At 55.5% G+C, this 15,797-nt stretch overlaps 1 protein-coding gene across 1 annotated transcript in view; it reads left to right on the top strand.

The window, feature by feature from the left end:
* Positions 1 to 15,797, top strand: part of PLXND1 (plexin D1) — a 51,329-nt gene that overhangs the window by 30,175 nt on the left and 5,357 nt on the right. Inside the window, exons 10-29 of the mRNA XM_090284208.1 lie at positions 1,140 to 1,229; positions 1,427 to 1,520; positions 2,540 to 2,694; positions 3,452 to 3,603; positions 4,435 to 4,534; positions 4,629 to 4,768; positions 5,437 to 5,604; positions 5,687 to 5,777; positions 6,013 to 6,276; positions 6,370 to 6,519; positions 7,204 to 7,318; positions 9,414 to 9,521; positions 9,616 to 9,728; positions 10,518 to 10,622; positions 11,154 to 11,284; positions 11,594 to 11,792; positions 13,698 to 13,844; positions 14,019 to 14,175; positions 14,980 to 15,083; positions 15,165 to 15,228. Coding sequence (XP_090140334.1) covers positions 1,140 to 1,229; positions 1,427 to 1,520; positions 2,540 to 2,694; positions 3,452 to 3,603; positions 4,435 to 4,534; positions 4,629 to 4,768; positions 5,437 to 5,604; positions 5,687 to 5,777; positions 6,013 to 6,276; positions 6,370 to 6,519; positions 7,204 to 7,318; positions 9,414 to 9,521; positions 9,616 to 9,728; positions 10,518 to 10,622; positions 11,154 to 11,284; positions 11,594 to 11,792; positions 13,698 to 13,844; positions 14,019 to 14,175; positions 14,980 to 15,083; positions 15,165 to 15,228 — 2,647 coding nt within the window. The remainder of the gene's footprint in view (positions 1 to 1,139; positions 1,230 to 1,426; positions 1,521 to 2,539; positions 2,695 to 3,451; positions 3,604 to 4,434; positions 4,535 to 4,628; positions 4,769 to 5,436; positions 5,605 to 5,686; positions 5,778 to 6,012; positions 6,277 to 6,369; positions 6,520 to 7,203; positions 7,319 to 9,413; positions 9,522 to 9,615; positions 9,729 to 10,517; positions 10,623 to 11,153; positions 11,285 to 11,593; positions 11,793 to 13,697; positions 13,845 to 14,018; positions 14,176 to 14,979; positions 15,084 to 15,164; positions 15,229 to 15,797) is intronic.

The raw sequence follows: 15,797 nt of genomic DNA, 5'->3' as shown, positions 1-15,797 counted from the left end.
AAACCCGAGTTTGTTCACTCAGCAAATATTTACTGATGCTACTACCCAGAAGCCCTGTGCTGGGCTAAGGGCAAGATGAAACTGAGGACTTGGACCCTGTTTATTCATGCAACAAACATTTATTGAGCACCTCCTGCATACGAATAACAGCCAGTAGATATTAGGTACCCACAACGTGCAGCATAACAAAGATACATGATTTCTCGTTTTCTCAGCAACCCTGCAGAATAGGGAAGCTTGTTTCATTGCAAAGTTTAAAAAACCAAGGCTCAGAGAGGAGGCCCACATGTACAGGGTGGCACAGCTAGGAAGAAGCAGAGTTGGAATTTGAACCAGGGCTTGTGTGAGGTGGAACCTGAGCTCTTTCAGCCGTCATCAGCTGCCATTGAAGCTGTCAGAGGGACCAAGACCCAACCTTAGCCTTTCCTAGTGAGTGGGGAGAGGTGGGAGCAGAGCCTGGACATCAGGAGAAGGGTCGTCCTTGATATACAGGGTGGGGGCCAGGCTTTAGGAGCTTAATGGACCCTCAACACACACCCAGATATTCATTGCTGAATGAGTGAATGGATGAATAATTACATGAGGGGTGCCCCCTTGATCTGAGGGGGCTCAGGGAAGGCTTTGGAACGTGAGACATTTGAGCTGAATTTTAAAGGCTGTGTGGAGTTTTGCTGGGTGATAAAACAAGAGACAAGCCTTTCAAGTGGAAGAACGGGATATTCTGCTACGGCCAAGTCCTGGTCTGTCTGGGGCCTGGGCCTGGTGGGGCAGAGCAGGGCGGTGTTGAAGTTCAACAAGCAGCTGGATCCTCACTGGGATGAACCTTGAATGTCGATCACACTAAAGAGTTAGCACTTTATGAGCTGAGTAAAGACCCTCACATAGGCCATTAGGAGATGTTGAAGAGGCTTTTAGTGACAGGAGGGCACAAGGCCGAAGTTCTAGGTGTTCATGGACTCCTTGCCTCCCTCAAACATTGACCTAGAAGCGAGAGAGGGCGTTCTGGAGGAGGGTACAGCCCAGGCAAAGGCCTGCTGCAGGGCCGCACCCACCCTCCAGGGCAGCAGTCCATGGTGTCCTGGTGGAGTTGGAGGGTGCCGTCCTCACTCTCCATCCCCCCTGCTCCTTGTTTCCCACAGAGTGCAGCCCTTGAGTGTAATTTTGGGCAGGACGAGATATTTGAGGCCGTGTGGGTGAATGAATCAGCGATACTCTGTAACCAAGTGGTGGTGAGTGGTGTGGCTCCGGCATCTGCACAAGTCCAGATGCTGCACTGCCTTCGTCCCATCCGACCTCCTCCTCCTCCTTGGCTCCCCGCCCCCATTCCCAACAGCCCCGCCCTCATCTGTCTCCATGACATCCTCTCCCACAGAGAAGAGACTGAATGTCATCTACACCCCTCATGCCTTTTCCCTTCCTTTTGCAGCTGCACACGACCCAGAAGAGCCAGGTGTTTCCACTCAGCCTCCAACTGAAGGGACTGCCAGCCCGTTTCCTGGACAGTCCTGACCCCATGACAGGTCAGAGCCCCCATCCACCCCACGTGGCCACAGGGGACTCAGCCACAGTGGGTGGGGCTCAGCCACAGTGGGTGGGGGGGTGTCTCATTCCAGTGCTCATGTATAGTCACAGATGTCCCACCCACCACTCCCTAACATACACACATAGATGCCAGCCCTGCCATTCAGTACCTGGTCATTTAGTACATAGTTATTGAGCAACTACTCTGGGCCAGGTACCATGCCCTTTGGGCATCTCCATGCCAATGGCTGTGCAACCTGCGGTATGTACTTACCCTTCCCTTTCTGAGCCTCAGTGTCCCTAGTGTGAAATGAGGGCACAGGCCCTTTTGCAGAGGGCTGGGTGAGGCTTTGCTGAGATGACATGCACAAAGCCTTACAAGGGTGTCTAGGGCACAGTCAGCACCCCAAAATGGTGGTTGGTGTCCCTACTGTTTGGAGAATTGAACCAATTCTCCAAATTCCTGTCTGTTTATGGGGAGTCTCAGACCTTCCTAGTGCACACAGGGCTCCTCACATGCCCACCGTGAAGGCTTCAGATCCAGCCTGCACACTGAGGCCCTGGAGATTCCTCCCTATATGCCTCCTCAGGCCACTCCCAGAGTCTGTGGCCGACAGAGCCCACATTGCTCAGTGTTTCCCCAGCATCTGGAGCTCTGCTGCAGGGTAAAGAGACCCACTCAGGCCTGGGTGTGAATCCTAGCTCTGCCACTCATAGCCTGTGTGACCTTGGCCAGTCACTCTACCTCTCTGAGCCTCATCTCTTGTCTGTCAAATGGGGCTAATAAACAGCTCCCATCTGATAGAATCATAGTGAGGATGAATGATACTAATGAGGCTGTGGCTGCACTGGGGTTAGCACAGGCTCCAGAGGGTTTGGAGAAAGTACTAAGAACCCCTTGGGGTCCTAACCCTGAGAACCAGGACCTGCCTCTGGGTGGGACACCCAGTGAGTGGGTGAGTGTGGAGGGGACAGTGTAATGAGGGGCTGACCCATGCTGCCTCCATGTCTTTTCCAGTGGAGGTCTATAACTGCGCCATGGGCAGCCCCGACTGCTCCCAGTGCCTGGGCCGGGAGGACCTAGGCCACCTGTGTGTGTGGAGTGACAGCTGCCACCTCTGGGGGCCCCTGCATCCTGTGACTGGCGTCTGCCCTGCCCCCGAGATCCGGGCGGTAAGCACCCCCCCCCCCCCCCGTGGAAGCCCCTGCGCATACACCTGCAGAGCCCCCCACATGGGCTTATGGACGCACGGCACACGTGCTTGCACATACACAGGCACGCGCGTGCACTGTTACCTACAGAACACCAGGGTGCTAGGCCCCAGCAGTGCTGCAGACACAGCAGTGAACAAAACAAAGCACCTACCCTCACGGAGCCAGTGCTTTAGTTGGGGGTGAGTAAGGAAATAATTCATACATAGAAGGTGGTAAGTACTACGGAGGAAAATGGCAGAGCAGGGGCACTGGGAGTCGGGTGGAGGAGATGGCTGAGTGAGGGCAGGAAACCTTGCTGATACGGTGACAACTGAGGGTACCACTTACTCCCAGGCTTCTGTTTTAATTAAGAAAAGCATCTCAGAAGGATTCTGATTGATTTAGCCTGGATCAGGGAAGGATTCTGATCATCTGAGCCTGGGTCAGGGGCCATCCCAGGCCCAGTCAGCTCTGCCTGGGATATAGGATGGTGTGGTCAGACATGCCCACTGAGAATGGACCTTGGTGTCCTCAGGAGACCCCCACCCCCACTCTGTGTCCCCAGACCCCAGTGGGCTTAATAACACAAGCACGCCCGCGCATACACTTAGTAGCAGCCCCAGCATTCTCAGAGCCTCCCCTCAAGGCCTCCCCTGGGTGCCTGTGACAGTGGCGGGGACCCTGCCAGCATCTTCGCCTCAGGACCCCATTCACCCTCTCTCTGGTCACCTGGCAGATTGAGCCCCTGAGCGGCCCCTTGGATGGTGGGACCCTGTTGACCATCCGTGGCCGGAACCTGGGCCGGCGGCTCAGCGACGTGGCCCATGGCGTGTGGATAGGCGGTGTGGCCTGTGAGCCACTGGCCGACAGATACACAGTGTCAGAAGAGTAAGTAGTGGGCAGCCCCTGGGGCTGTGCGAGTGACCTCTAGGCCCCAACCAACTGGCAGTGTCAGCCACGTCTCTGCCCTCCCCTCTCCCCTTGGCCATACCTTCTGTCCCCCAGAAGTTGCTCACTCTCAGGTCTCCTGACTGCTCAAGCTGTTCCCAGCACACATCATGCACTTTTCTGCTCAGGACCCCACTCTGTCCTTCAAGTGGCTGCTCCTCTGGGAAGCCCTCCCATGTACCCTAGACCAGCCTGACTTCCCAGAAGCCTTGCTCTGATGAAAAAAATGTGTAGTTAAGAAAGTCTGGGGCTGCTGGTGAGGTGCAGAGATCTGGGCCTGTAGCTGTGGGGCCTGGCCCAAAGGGTCTCTAGGAAACCTTTGGGAGCAGAAATGAATGAACTGGATTTCCTTTCAGGAGCCCATACGTTAGGCTTGCAGTTAAGGCTTCCAGCCCAGCAATGTTTTTGTGGTCACAGAACTTTCAAGTGTCCTAAGAGACTATCTTGTCTAGCCCCTTGTCTTATAGCTGCAGAATTATGGGAGAGTTGTGGGGTAGGGCGTGTTCCCAGGAAGAGCCAAGGTGACATTGGGGCCTCAGTCACTGTTTTCCAACTGATAGGGAACTTGGGGGATAGTGCCTTTGGCGTGTCCCAGCTGAACGCCATCCCCAGCTGTGAGTGGGAGGGGCAGGTGGTTGAGGGCAAGGGTGGGGAGCTTACCCCCAGCCCCCGGCATGCAGTGGGAGGCACTGTTCAGGGGAGAAGCAGAGCTGTGCCTACAGTGCCCCAGGATTCTCTGGCTGCTCCCTTAACCAAAGCTGCCTCCCCCAGGATTGTGTGTGTCACGGGGCCAGCCGCAGGAGCATTCTCAGATGTGGTGACAGTGAACGCCTCCAAGGAGGGCAAGTCACGGGAGCGCTTCTCCTATGTGGTAAGCGGGGCCACAGCCCACCGTCCTGCCCATCCTGCCAGGCACACGCCTGGGGGCTGGCTCAAGGCCTGACCACCTGCCTTCCACCCCACAGCTGCCCCTGGTCCACTCCCTGGAGCCTGACATGGGCCCCAAGGCAGGGGGCACCAGGATCACTATCCACGGGAGTGACCTCCACGTGGGCTCCGAGCTCCAGGTCCTGCTGAACAACACAGAGCCTTGCACGGAGCTTGTGTAAGCCCCTTGGCCCCGGCTGCCACCTCCAACCCATAGACACCATGGGGCCAGGGGCTGCAGGGGTGGGGATACTATCCTGGCATTAAGCATCACCCCTGGGCCAAGCCCCTTCCCCTCTCTGAGCCTCAGTTTTCTCATCTGGTGAGAACAGTACCAGCAAGTTGTGGGAGGTACTTGTGCCCAGGATGCAGTAGGTGCTCCATAAATGACAGCTGCAGTAAAAACAGTGATGATTGGATATACTCTGAGACCCTTAGCTCCTAGTGAAACAGCTCCGTCTTTATTATACACTTACTGTGTACCAGGCTCCATTGATGAGCATTGCTGCGGACACAAAGAGGAGGACAGGGCCCTCACCAGGGACAGAAGTTGGAAGAGGAGCTCTGGGAAGGCTTCTTAGAGGAGGCGGGACTTGGCAATTGAGATGTTCAGGCAGGGTCAGAGAGGAGAAGGGAAGATATTTAAGGTGAGGAGGACAGCCCAAGCAAAGCGTGGCAGTGAAATACAGAAACAGATTTATGTACAAGAGGGCAGAAGACCAGTTTGGGGCCAATTGAAAAGGTAAACCCAGACCGAGTACACAGGCCTATGCCCCTGGGAGATGGGGCAGGGGCAACCAGTGGGAGGTAGGGGTCCTGCTGATGAAGCGCGCTGCCCTCCCACAGGCGCACAGACACCATCATCGCCTGCACGGTGCCCAGTGGTGCCCTGCCGGCCCCCGTGCCCGTGTGTGTGCGCTTAGAGCACCGGGGCTGTGTGCATGGCAACCTCACCTTCTGGTACATGCGGAACCCAGTCATCACAGCCATCAGTCCCCGCCGCAGCCCTGTCAGGTGAGACCCTGACCCTGTTTCCCAGGCGGGTCTAGCTCTCTGGGGCTGTAGGTGAGCTGATGGGGCTCTGCTGTCCCCACAGCGGTGGCAGGACCATCACAGTAGCTGGCGAGCGTTTCCACATGGTGCAGAACGTGTCCATGGCTGTGCACCACATTGGCCGGCAGCCCACGGTGAGGACGCAGGGGCCTGAGGCGGGTGGTGGTGGTGGGGTGGCCAGCAGCGCTGCCTGACCAGGCCTGTCTCTCCTATCTATCTCTGTCTCCCCATCTCTTTTGGTCTCTCTCTGGGTCTCCCATATCTCCTCTCTGCCTCTCTGTCTCCTTAAACCTCAATCTCTCCCCATTTCTCCATGCACATCTGTCTACCCCTGATCCCCAACCTTGGCCCATGGCCCTCTCCCACCAGCTCTGCAAGGTTCTCAATTCCACCCTCATCACCTGCCCATCCCCGGGGGCTCTGAGCAACGCATCAGCGCCAGTAGACTTCTTCATCAATGGACGGGTCTACACTGACGAGGTGGCAGTGGCTGAGGAGCTGCTGGACTCCGAGGAGGCACAACGGGGCAGCAGGTTCCACCTGGACTACCTCCCTGACCCTCAGTTCTCCACGGCCAAGAGGGAGAAGTGGATTAAGCACCACCCCGGGGAGCCCCTCACCCTAGTCATCCATGTGAGGGCCAGTGGGTGCTGGGTGGGGGCAGTGAGTGGGCTGGGCTCAGCCATGGACCTTAGATGTGGTGAGCACTGCCCTCCTCTCCCACAGAAGGAGCAGGACAGCCTGGGGCTCGAGAGCCATGAGTACAGGGTCAAAATAGGCCAAGTGGCCTGCGACATCCAGATCGTCTCGGAGAGAGTCATTCACTGCTCAGTCAATGAGTCCCTGGGCACAGCTGAGGGGCAGCTGCCCATCACGGTGAGTGGATGGGGCCCTCGAGGCAGAGATGGATTTGGCCCCTGGCCCTATCTGCTGGGCACCTGTCCCTGGCTCAGCGCCTTGAAACTGAGCGTTTTTCATACTCAATAGCTTAGGCAAGCAGAGCAAAGCAAAGATTTACACCACTACTTGATAGATAAGCAAAGAGGGCCAAGAACTTAGGAACTGCTCAAGGTCACTGATTGGCCGGGGCTGATCAAGGTCAGTGACAGGCCTGATAGGGCTGAACTCTGAAAGGCACACACGGAATTGTGGAGGGGAGGGGAGCAAGAGGAGTGGAGGGAGGGCCCAGAGATGAGGGCCTTTCTGCACTGTACCTGCTTGCATGCCTCCTGGGACAGGGAGCTCATTTCCTCACAGGCAGCACCTACACCCTAAGACAGCTCTGACTGGGAAAGCTCCCTTTCACCCTCACCTCAGTCCCAATTCTGCCCTTTGAGTCCTCAGACACCACCTGTTCCCCTGGTCCCAGGATTAAAAGCGCGACAAGCATCATCTCATTTAGGCCTCAGGCTTTCCCTGGAGGTGTGTCTGGTTATCTCTGTGTCAGAGGTGCTTTCTGAGGCATAGAGAGGCTAGGTGACTTGTCCCAGGCCACATAGCTAGGAGAAGAGCCAAGGCAAGTCCAGCGAAGCGACAACTCCCTCCCCTACCTTTATGCAGGTTCAGGTAGGGAACTTCAACCAGACCATTGCCACGCTGCAGCTGGGCGGCAGCGAGACCGCCATCATCGTGTCCATCGTCATCTGCAGCATCCTGCTGCTGCTCTCTGTGGTCGGTAAGGAGCCCCGCCCTCACGACACCTTGGAGGGCAGACCTTCCCCACCTTGCCCAGCCCTGCTGAAGATGGACAAACAAAAGAGAGGGCAAGTGGGCTGGGGGCACAGCTTGAACGTAGGCTTGAGGTGGGAACAGGCGCCACACCCAGAAGTAGGGTGAGGGGTGCGCCTGCCTGCAGCACAGCTGGGTGGAAGGAAACAGGTGTTAGGAGGACGTGCTAGGCCAGGCTGGGGGCCTCAGGGCCAAGCAGAGGAATTTTGGAACCTTCTCTCCAGTCAGTAGGGAGCTATTGAAGGTGCTCAAGAGAGAGTAATTAGGGAAGTTAGCCTAGGCTATACTACTATTAAAATAATGGTTATAAAAGTAATATGTTCAATGTAGCAGAGAAATTAGAGCCCTCATACACTGCTGGTGGGTTGGAAAACAGTGCAGCCACTTTGGAAAATACTTTGGCAGTTCCTCAAAAGATTAAACAAAGAGTTATCATGTGACCCAGCAGTCCCACTCCTGGGTGTGTATACACAAGAGACATGAAAACATGTTCACACAAAACTTGTGCATGAAAATTCATAGGAGCATTATTCGTAACAGCAAAAAATAGAAACAATACAATGTCTATCAATGGGTGAACAAATGAAAAGTAATATATACATACAATGGAACATTATTCAGTCATAGAAAGAAGTACTGACTCATGCTACATCATAGATGAACCTTGACAACATTACGCTAAATGAATGAAGCCACTCACAAAAGCCCACATATCGTATGATCCCATTTATATGAAATGTCCAGAATATGAAATTCATAGAGACAGAAGCAGAATATTGGCTGTCAGGGCAGGGGAAGAGGGGAGAGGGGTGGGGACTGACTGCTAGTGGTTGCGGGTCTTCTGGAGACAATAACAATATACTGATGGTAGATCGTGGCGGTGGGTGCACGACCCTGTGAATATACTGAAAGCCATTAGAACTGTGTACTGTAAATGGATGTATTATATGGCATGTGCATTATATCTTAACAAAGCTGTTTAAAAAAATAAACATTTGAGGTAGAAAATTTTAGGGGCCCTGGCCAGGTAGCTCTGTTAGAGTGTTGTCTGATACATCAGGGCTGCAGGTTCAATCCCAGGTCAGGGCACATGCAGGAGGCAACAGTGAGTGCACAGATGAGTGGAATGACAGATCTCTCTCTTTCTCTCTCTCTCAAATCAATAAATAAAAACAAACATTTTAAAAATCAATTTTAGGGAAAACTGGACAAAGCAAAAAAAAAACCACATTCACACCCTGTACCCTGTATATTTTGGTATATTTCCTACAAGTCTCTTTTCTTAAAATTTGTATATATACACTGATACCTCAGCTAATGAAGATAATTCATTCTGGAATCATATTTATTTGTCACACACATACGGATGGAAAAGAAACTCCTGGAATGGCCCAACCATTCACGTTTGCTGCTTTATGTGAGCACAGCACATCCACACTAAGACATTCGTTAGCCAAGTCCGTAAAACAGCGAAAAAATTTTCATTAGCCGAAAAATTTGTTAGCAGGTCAATTGTTAACCGAGGTGTCACTGTATACACACACACACACACACACACACACACACACACACAAATGTATTTAAAAGTATAAAATATTTTAATATATATTTCTTCTACCTCAAAAAGGGATTATAATATAATACTACTTTGTAATCTGCTTTTACAAGTTTCTTAATTCACAAGTATCATTTGGTCCTTGGAGAAAGAATTGAAAATGATAAAAAACAGAAAGAACAGAAATCACCCATAATTGTCTCAGCTAGGGAAAGCCACTGCTTGCCCGTGTTTTACATGCATGTACACGCACACGCACACACTTATAAGAATGGGACATTGAGCCTTATTTTACTGGTTGTTCCCCAAGCCCCTTGCCCTGTAGGAGTTTGTCAGCTCCCCAGCCCCTTCCCACACCCTGCCCAGAAGAGGTCGAGCTGAGGCCTGCAGGTGGGACTCCCTCCAGGCTCAGGCCCTGCACACAGTGGGTGCCCTCCAACGCTTTCCAAAGGGCTTTCAAGGTCTGATCCCCCTCCATTGCCCGTAGCCCTGTTCGTCTTCTGCACCAAGAGCCGCCGTGCTGAGCGCTACTGGCAGAAGACACTGCTGCAGATGGAGGAGATGGAGTCTCAGATACGAGAGGAGATCCGTAAAGGTAGCGAGTGGGGACCATGCAGCACCACGGGCCTCGGCTTTCTCAGTTGGGGACTGGGTCTGAGATTCCCTCATCACCACCTGCCTGTCACCAGGCTTTGCTGAGCTGCAGACGGACATGACGGATTTGACCAAGGAGCTGAACCGCAGCCAGGGCATCCCTTTCCTGGAGTACAAGCACTTTGTGACCCGCACTTTCTTCCCTAAGGTCAGCCTGTGCCCTCATCAGCCACCTCAGGAGCTTGGGGCCCCATCTAGGCCGGGCCTCTCTAGAGGGCACTTTATGCACACAGGGAAACTTGGCTAGTCCGGTGTGGGCCCCTTGAGCAGGACAAAACCTGCCCCCACTTTTCTACTCACTTAATGTTTTACTGTCCATATAGAAGCTGGCTGCCAGCCCCACTCTTGTCCTCCGGTGCCCGGCCTGCCTCTCCCCTCACTGAGGGGGCGAGCAGAGGGAGACCAGGTGCTCCCAGGCTTCCTGTGCCTGCCAGCCTCTCTCACTTCTGGGCTGCTTCCCAGCCAGGCTTCTCCTGGTCTCCACAGCCCCTCCTCCTGTCCACGGGACTCTGCTCCGCCCCTCCAGCCTCTAGTGCCTCTGTTCCAGGGGCTGCTGCCCTGTCCCCGCCTTCCCTGGCCTGTCCCAAGTGTTTGTGCTGATGGGCAGTGCCCTCCTCTTGCCCTGTCCACATCATTCTCTATGCAGCAGCGCCTCTGCCTCAGTTTCCCTCATTCCACACTGAGCTGCTTTTGTTTTTTAAGCCTTGTGCTCTCTTGCATTGCCACACCTTGGCTCATGCTGGTTCTGCTCCTCCTTTTCCTCCAGGAAGCCCCCTGGGACACCCCTCCCCACTCCTCTGGAACCTGTGACTCCTTGGGCGTGGTCCATTGCCTCTTCTTTTTCTATAAAGTGTCCCTTTGCCTCTGTTGAGCGGCCCTTGCATGCCAGTCAGGGGAGTCCGTAGCCCCGCTGAGATGCTGGGGTCTGCCTCCACAGTGTTCCTCCCTCTATGAAGAGCGTTACATACTGCACTCCCAGACCCTCAACTCCCAGGGCAGCTCCCTGGTGCAGGAGACCCACCCACTGCTGGGAGAGTGGAAGGTGAGTACCCCTGACCCCTCATGCACACACAGTGGGCTGCCTCAGGGCAACCCCTTCCCTCTCAGGCCCTGCTTTCCAGCTCATCTAATCAATCATTGACTCCAATCACGGGGTGGCTGGGAGGTATCTGCCATTGGAAAGTAGTGAGCACTTCATCCCAGGAGGCACTGAAGCAGCGCTTTAGGGTGTTATAATCACTGACCCCCAAATCAGGTAGAGAGGGGAGAGGACTGGGCCTCCCTGGACATCCTGCTCTTCCTGCTGCTCAGAGAACAGAAGTTGAGAAGGTCCCTCACAGGGATGCTGAATTACCTTCAGGCACCCTTGCTCTTCCTTGGGCCCCACTTTTCAATTCAATTGAGCCATTGTTCCTGGTCATGGGGAGTTAGGAGGCATCCACCATTAAAAGGTAGTGAACTGCCCATCCCAGGAAGCATTCAAGGATCCATCAGGGCATTGTAAGTGCTGACTCCTGGGCCAGGAAGAGGTACTGGATCCCTGTGGATACCCCATCACTGATTGCTTCTGCAGATCCCTGAGAGCTGCCGGCCCAACATGGAAGAGGGCATCAGCCTGTTCTCCTCGCTGCTCAGCAACAAGCACTTCCTCATTGTCTTTGTCCATGCGCTGGAGCAGCAGAAGGACTTCGCAGTGAGAGACAGGTTAGACCTCGAGGCTCTGGGGGTGGGGCAGGGGCCTGCTGAGGCCATACTGCTGGTCCTGGGTCAGCCTGGCCAGACCCTAGACTGGGAAACTTTGCCAATCGCCATGTCCTCTGGGCAGCTGGCTGGCCCCCAGCATCAGGCCCTGGGTTTGGGGCTTCTGAGACCCCGCATTCCTCCCCTTCCTGGGCCTAGATTCCACCTGCACAGGCACACAGTGATAAGGTGGCCCGTAGCCCCCACCATGAGGTCCCCAGGTCCTGGGGCCGTGAGGTGTGGCCAGCAGCTGACGCCCTGTGCCCACTGCAGGTGCAACCTGGCCTCCCTGCTGACCATCGCGCTCCATGGCAAGCTCGAGTACTACACGAGCATCATGAAGGAGCTGCTGGTGGACCTTATTGACGCCTCTGCCGCCAAGAACCCCAAGCTCATGCTGCGGCGCACAGAGTCCGTGGTCGAGAAGATGCTCACCAACTGGATGTCCATCTGCATGTACAGCTGTCTGAGGGTGAGGCAGGCACAAAGGCACCCCCCATATGGCAGGGACCACCACCTCCCAACCTTCCCGTGGTAGATCAGACTTTGTTTTATCCTTCCACCAACTCTTCCAGAAGGGTCATCAGTCCTTTGTGCAGGTGTGGAGAGAGGGGCTCGGAGGAGGGCAGGCACAGGCCCCGAGGACCCACTGTACGGACGGGGGACTGAGGCTCAGCAGAGGCCTGGATGCCTGCGAGGGCTCAGAGCCAGCTTGGGGCAGAACAGAGCTCGTGTCAGGGACCTTGTTTTGGGAGCTTGTCCTCAGTCATCAGGCCCTCCAGCTGTTGTGCTTCTGGGCCACTGCTCTGGGGTCAGAAGGTAAATCAGACCCAGGCCGGGCCATGGAGGCTTTCCCAACATTAGTGGAGAAAGATGTGGGAACAAATTAAAACACAGCAGAGCTCAACTGCAGAAGCCTCTGACCTGGCTGGAAGGTTCAAGGTGGTGGCGTAAGGAAGGGTTTGAGTAGGAATGAGCCAGGTAAAGAAATGTGTGGGAGAGTATTCCAGGTCTTGGTGACAGCGTGGGTGAAGCCAGGAGGAGGGACTATTTATGAAAGAGCTGAAGGAAGTCCATTGAGTCTTTCTGATGAAATAAGGCTGGAAAGTCCAGTGGGGCCAGGTGGTCAGGGCCTTCTGCATTCATCCAAGGTGGCCCCCTGAGGGCTTTTCTGCAGAATAGGAGTTGCTCAGCCCTAGTACTGTCCCTCTGTCCAGCTACCCTACAGTGGTAGAGGCCAGGAAGTCATCTGGGGATCACAGCAGAAAGTCACAGACCTGACTGGAGCCCAGACCAGAGCCTAAGATGTCCTGGTTTGAGACCCTGGATCAGGCATTACCCTCTCCGTGCCTTGGTTTCCCTCTATCAGTGGGCCGTGCAGCTGGGCTCGGGGCTTGTGAGGGCAGGGAGCCTGGAGGAGCCCTTTGGCGGGGAGGGGAGTTGGGGTGGGACAGAGGGGGCGGGGCCACGGAGGGACACAGCCCAGTGAGGCTCTCGCAGTGCACTGGCTGCAACAGGCACCACAGGGGCTGCAGTGGACTCTGGACCCAGCCCCTCTGGCCTCCTTGTGTGGCTTTCCCTCTGAGCCTGTTTCCTCTTCCAGAAAATGGGGCTTCGATGGCTCCCACCCCCCCAGACCTGGAGAACTAGATCAGGAATAAGAGCTGGCATGCTGCCTTCATAATCTTGCCAAATCTGCCTAACACTATTATGTACTTAATTTCCTTTAATCAGCTTATCATTTTTACCTAAGTATCTGCCACAAACGGACCATGACAGCTCATGGCTATGGATAGCAGCCATGCATGCCCCTTTCTGCCTGTGCACTTTATGAGAGGGAGACTGGCGTAGGCAGGGGTATCTGAGGCCTCAGCCAAGCCCAAGATGCTCCACATTCACCAGGCTGTAATTTGGGTTGAGACCATGTCTGTGTTCTGCTTCTACCTGAACTCACCTTGGTATGCTTAGCAGAAAGAATCACAGGCTTGGGGGTCAGCAGATCCAGTGTTCAAGTCCAGCTCTGCCATTTTCCTGCTGGGTGACCCTGGGCCGGTTGCTTGCCCTCTCTGAGCCTCAGCAATGAGGATGATCCCTGGAAGGGTTGCTGGGATGATGAAATGAATGTGCCTGCCTATAGCCAGTGGTGTTTGGCCTTAGAATCCATGGAGGCTCCAGGGGGCTGGAGGAGTAGCACCAGAATTCCAAAAGGATATTAAGCAGGCAGCCATGGAAGAGTTGGGGGCAGGGGAAAGAGAAGGTGTTTTGAGGCTGCAGCATGGCCAGAGGCGTGGGGGCTGGAATCTGGAGGGTGGACAGGGGGACTGTGGGTCTGGGAAGGCTGGGCCTCAGCCCCACTGACAGCTGCTGCCCACCCCAGGAGACGGTTGGGGAGCCATTCTTCCTGCTCCTGTGTGCCATCAAGCAGCAGATCAACAAGGGCTCCATTGATGCCATCACAGGCAAGGCCCGCTACACACTCAACGAGGAGTGGCTGCTGCGGGAGAACATTGAGGCCAAGCCCCGGGTGAGCCGGACATGTGGGTGGGGCGAGGGCAGCCGGGCAGCAAGGCGGGACCCTCTCTCAAGCTGGCTGGGAGGGGGTGCCCACATGCCCAGAGGCTACCATCTTGCCCAGCCTCCTCTGGTAGGTTGTTACCCTGCCTAGGACTTGCTGACCCTTCCTTCTCCTCTCGTGCAGAACCTGAACGTGTCCTTCCAGGGCTGCGGCATGGACTCGCTAAGCGTGCGGGCCATGGACACTGACACGCTGACGCAGGTGAAGGAGAAGATCCTGGAGGCCTTCTGCAAGAACGTGCCCTACTCCCAGTGGCCTCGCGCTGAGGACGTCGACCTCGGTGGGCAGAGGGGGGACAGCACAGCTTTGCATTGGTCTGTTTTGGTGGGCCAGCCCCTGCCTTAGCCTTACCTCCTTCCACTCAGCACATGTGCACAAATGTTGGCGCTGGGGACATGGAGATGGTCACATAGGTGCCCATTGGCAAAGATGGCGGGAGACAGGTCCTATGTGAGCAAGCTGTGGACAATAGCAAAAACATATCCAGGAAAGGCTTTTCCAAGGAGGGGATGTTGGAGTGGGTTTTCAAGGATGCGTAGGAGCTTGGGCCATTCATTCAATGATTGCAGGCCTTTCCCGAGCACTTGGCCTGTGCTGGGCTCTCTTATAAGCACCAGGCTGTGATGGTGAACATGCAGGCACAGTGACTATCTGCTCAGAGCAGGGGACTTCGGGTGGCTTACCAGGGCTGGCGTGTGGAGGGCAGGGCAGGCTATGAGATGCTCTGGGTAGGTGCTCAGTCACCCAGAGTCTGCAAGGGCAGGGGCGACACTTGGGCTTTACCTGAGGACAGTGAGGAGCCTTGGAAGGTGTGTTGACCCTCTCACAGGTGGTACCTTTTATTTCATCAGCAATAGTGACAGTAACAACTCCGAGGATGAGGACACTTTCAGAGCTCCTGCTCTGTGCCCACCACTGTGGCCCCCGTTCCCAGTTTCCTCCCTCTCCCCATTTCCAGAAAGGGAAATAGAGGCTCAGAGAGAGGCATGCCCCACGTTCCACAGAGAGAGTGAGCAGCCTCTCCCTGTGTGGTCAGGCTGGCTGGCTCCCGGCCCACCCCTGACACCCTGTTCCCTGTCCCCAGAGTGGTTCGCCTCGAGCACTCAGAGCTACATCCTCCGGGACCTGGATGACACCTCAGTGGTGGAGGACGGCCGCAAGAAGCTCAACACACTGGCACACTACAAGGTGGGGTCCCCAGCCCCACCCAGCCCCTGCTTCCAGCCTCTCTAACCTGGCCTCTGACATCAGCCTCTCCCCTTCTGTCAGATCCCTGAAGGTGCCTCCCTGGCCATGAGCCTCACAGACAAGAAGGACAACACACTGGGCCGAGGTAGTGCCAGTGGACGGGGGGAGGGTGTCTAGGGCCCCTTCTGAGCAGTTCCATTGGGGAATCTGAGGCTTCAAGAGGCAAGGCTGGGCTGGGATGTGGCCTCCTCGGTGGGGCAGGAGCCAGACCAGGCCCTCTGACCCAGTACTGCTTGGCAGGGCCTGCGGCCAGGCCTCTCAGGCTGATTTCCTGCGGGCAGCCAGAGAGAGGCCCCGGGAGGGCAGGACACGGTTCCAGTAGGTCTGGGCAGCTGCCAGGCCGGAGAGGCTTTGGGTTGTGTCCCTGCCTCAAATCCCACCGTCCACACCCTCAGATGCCCCAAGCCTAGTTGTCCAGCTGCCAGGTCTGAAGTCCTGGGCTCCTGTGGGTCTCAGGGTCCCCCCCTGAGGTCAGAAGCAGGATCTTGGGTCTCTCCCAACAGCTTGTGAGGTCTGGGTTGGTAGGAGCTCTGGGGCCGGGGGTGGAATGAATGAGGGCAGCCACCCTTGGGGCCTCTTATCTCCACGTGTGACTGTGTCTCTGTGTCCCTCCATCTCCCCCCGCCCTCGTTTCTCCTATCACCTTGCATATGT

The sequence above is a fragment of the Furipterus horrens genome, unplaced genomic scaffold (genome assembly GCF_987537825.1).
Source record: "Furipterus horrens unplaced genomic scaffold, mFurHor1.1.pri manual_scaffold_7, whole genome shotgun sequence".
In the NCBI taxonomy this organism is placed as follows: domain Eukaryota; kingdom Metazoa; phylum Chordata; class Mammalia; order Chiroptera; family Furipteridae; genus Furipterus; species Furipterus horrens.
The sequence above is the reverse complement of the archived record's forward strand: the minus strand, read 5'-3'. Positions and strand labels throughout refer to the sequence as shown.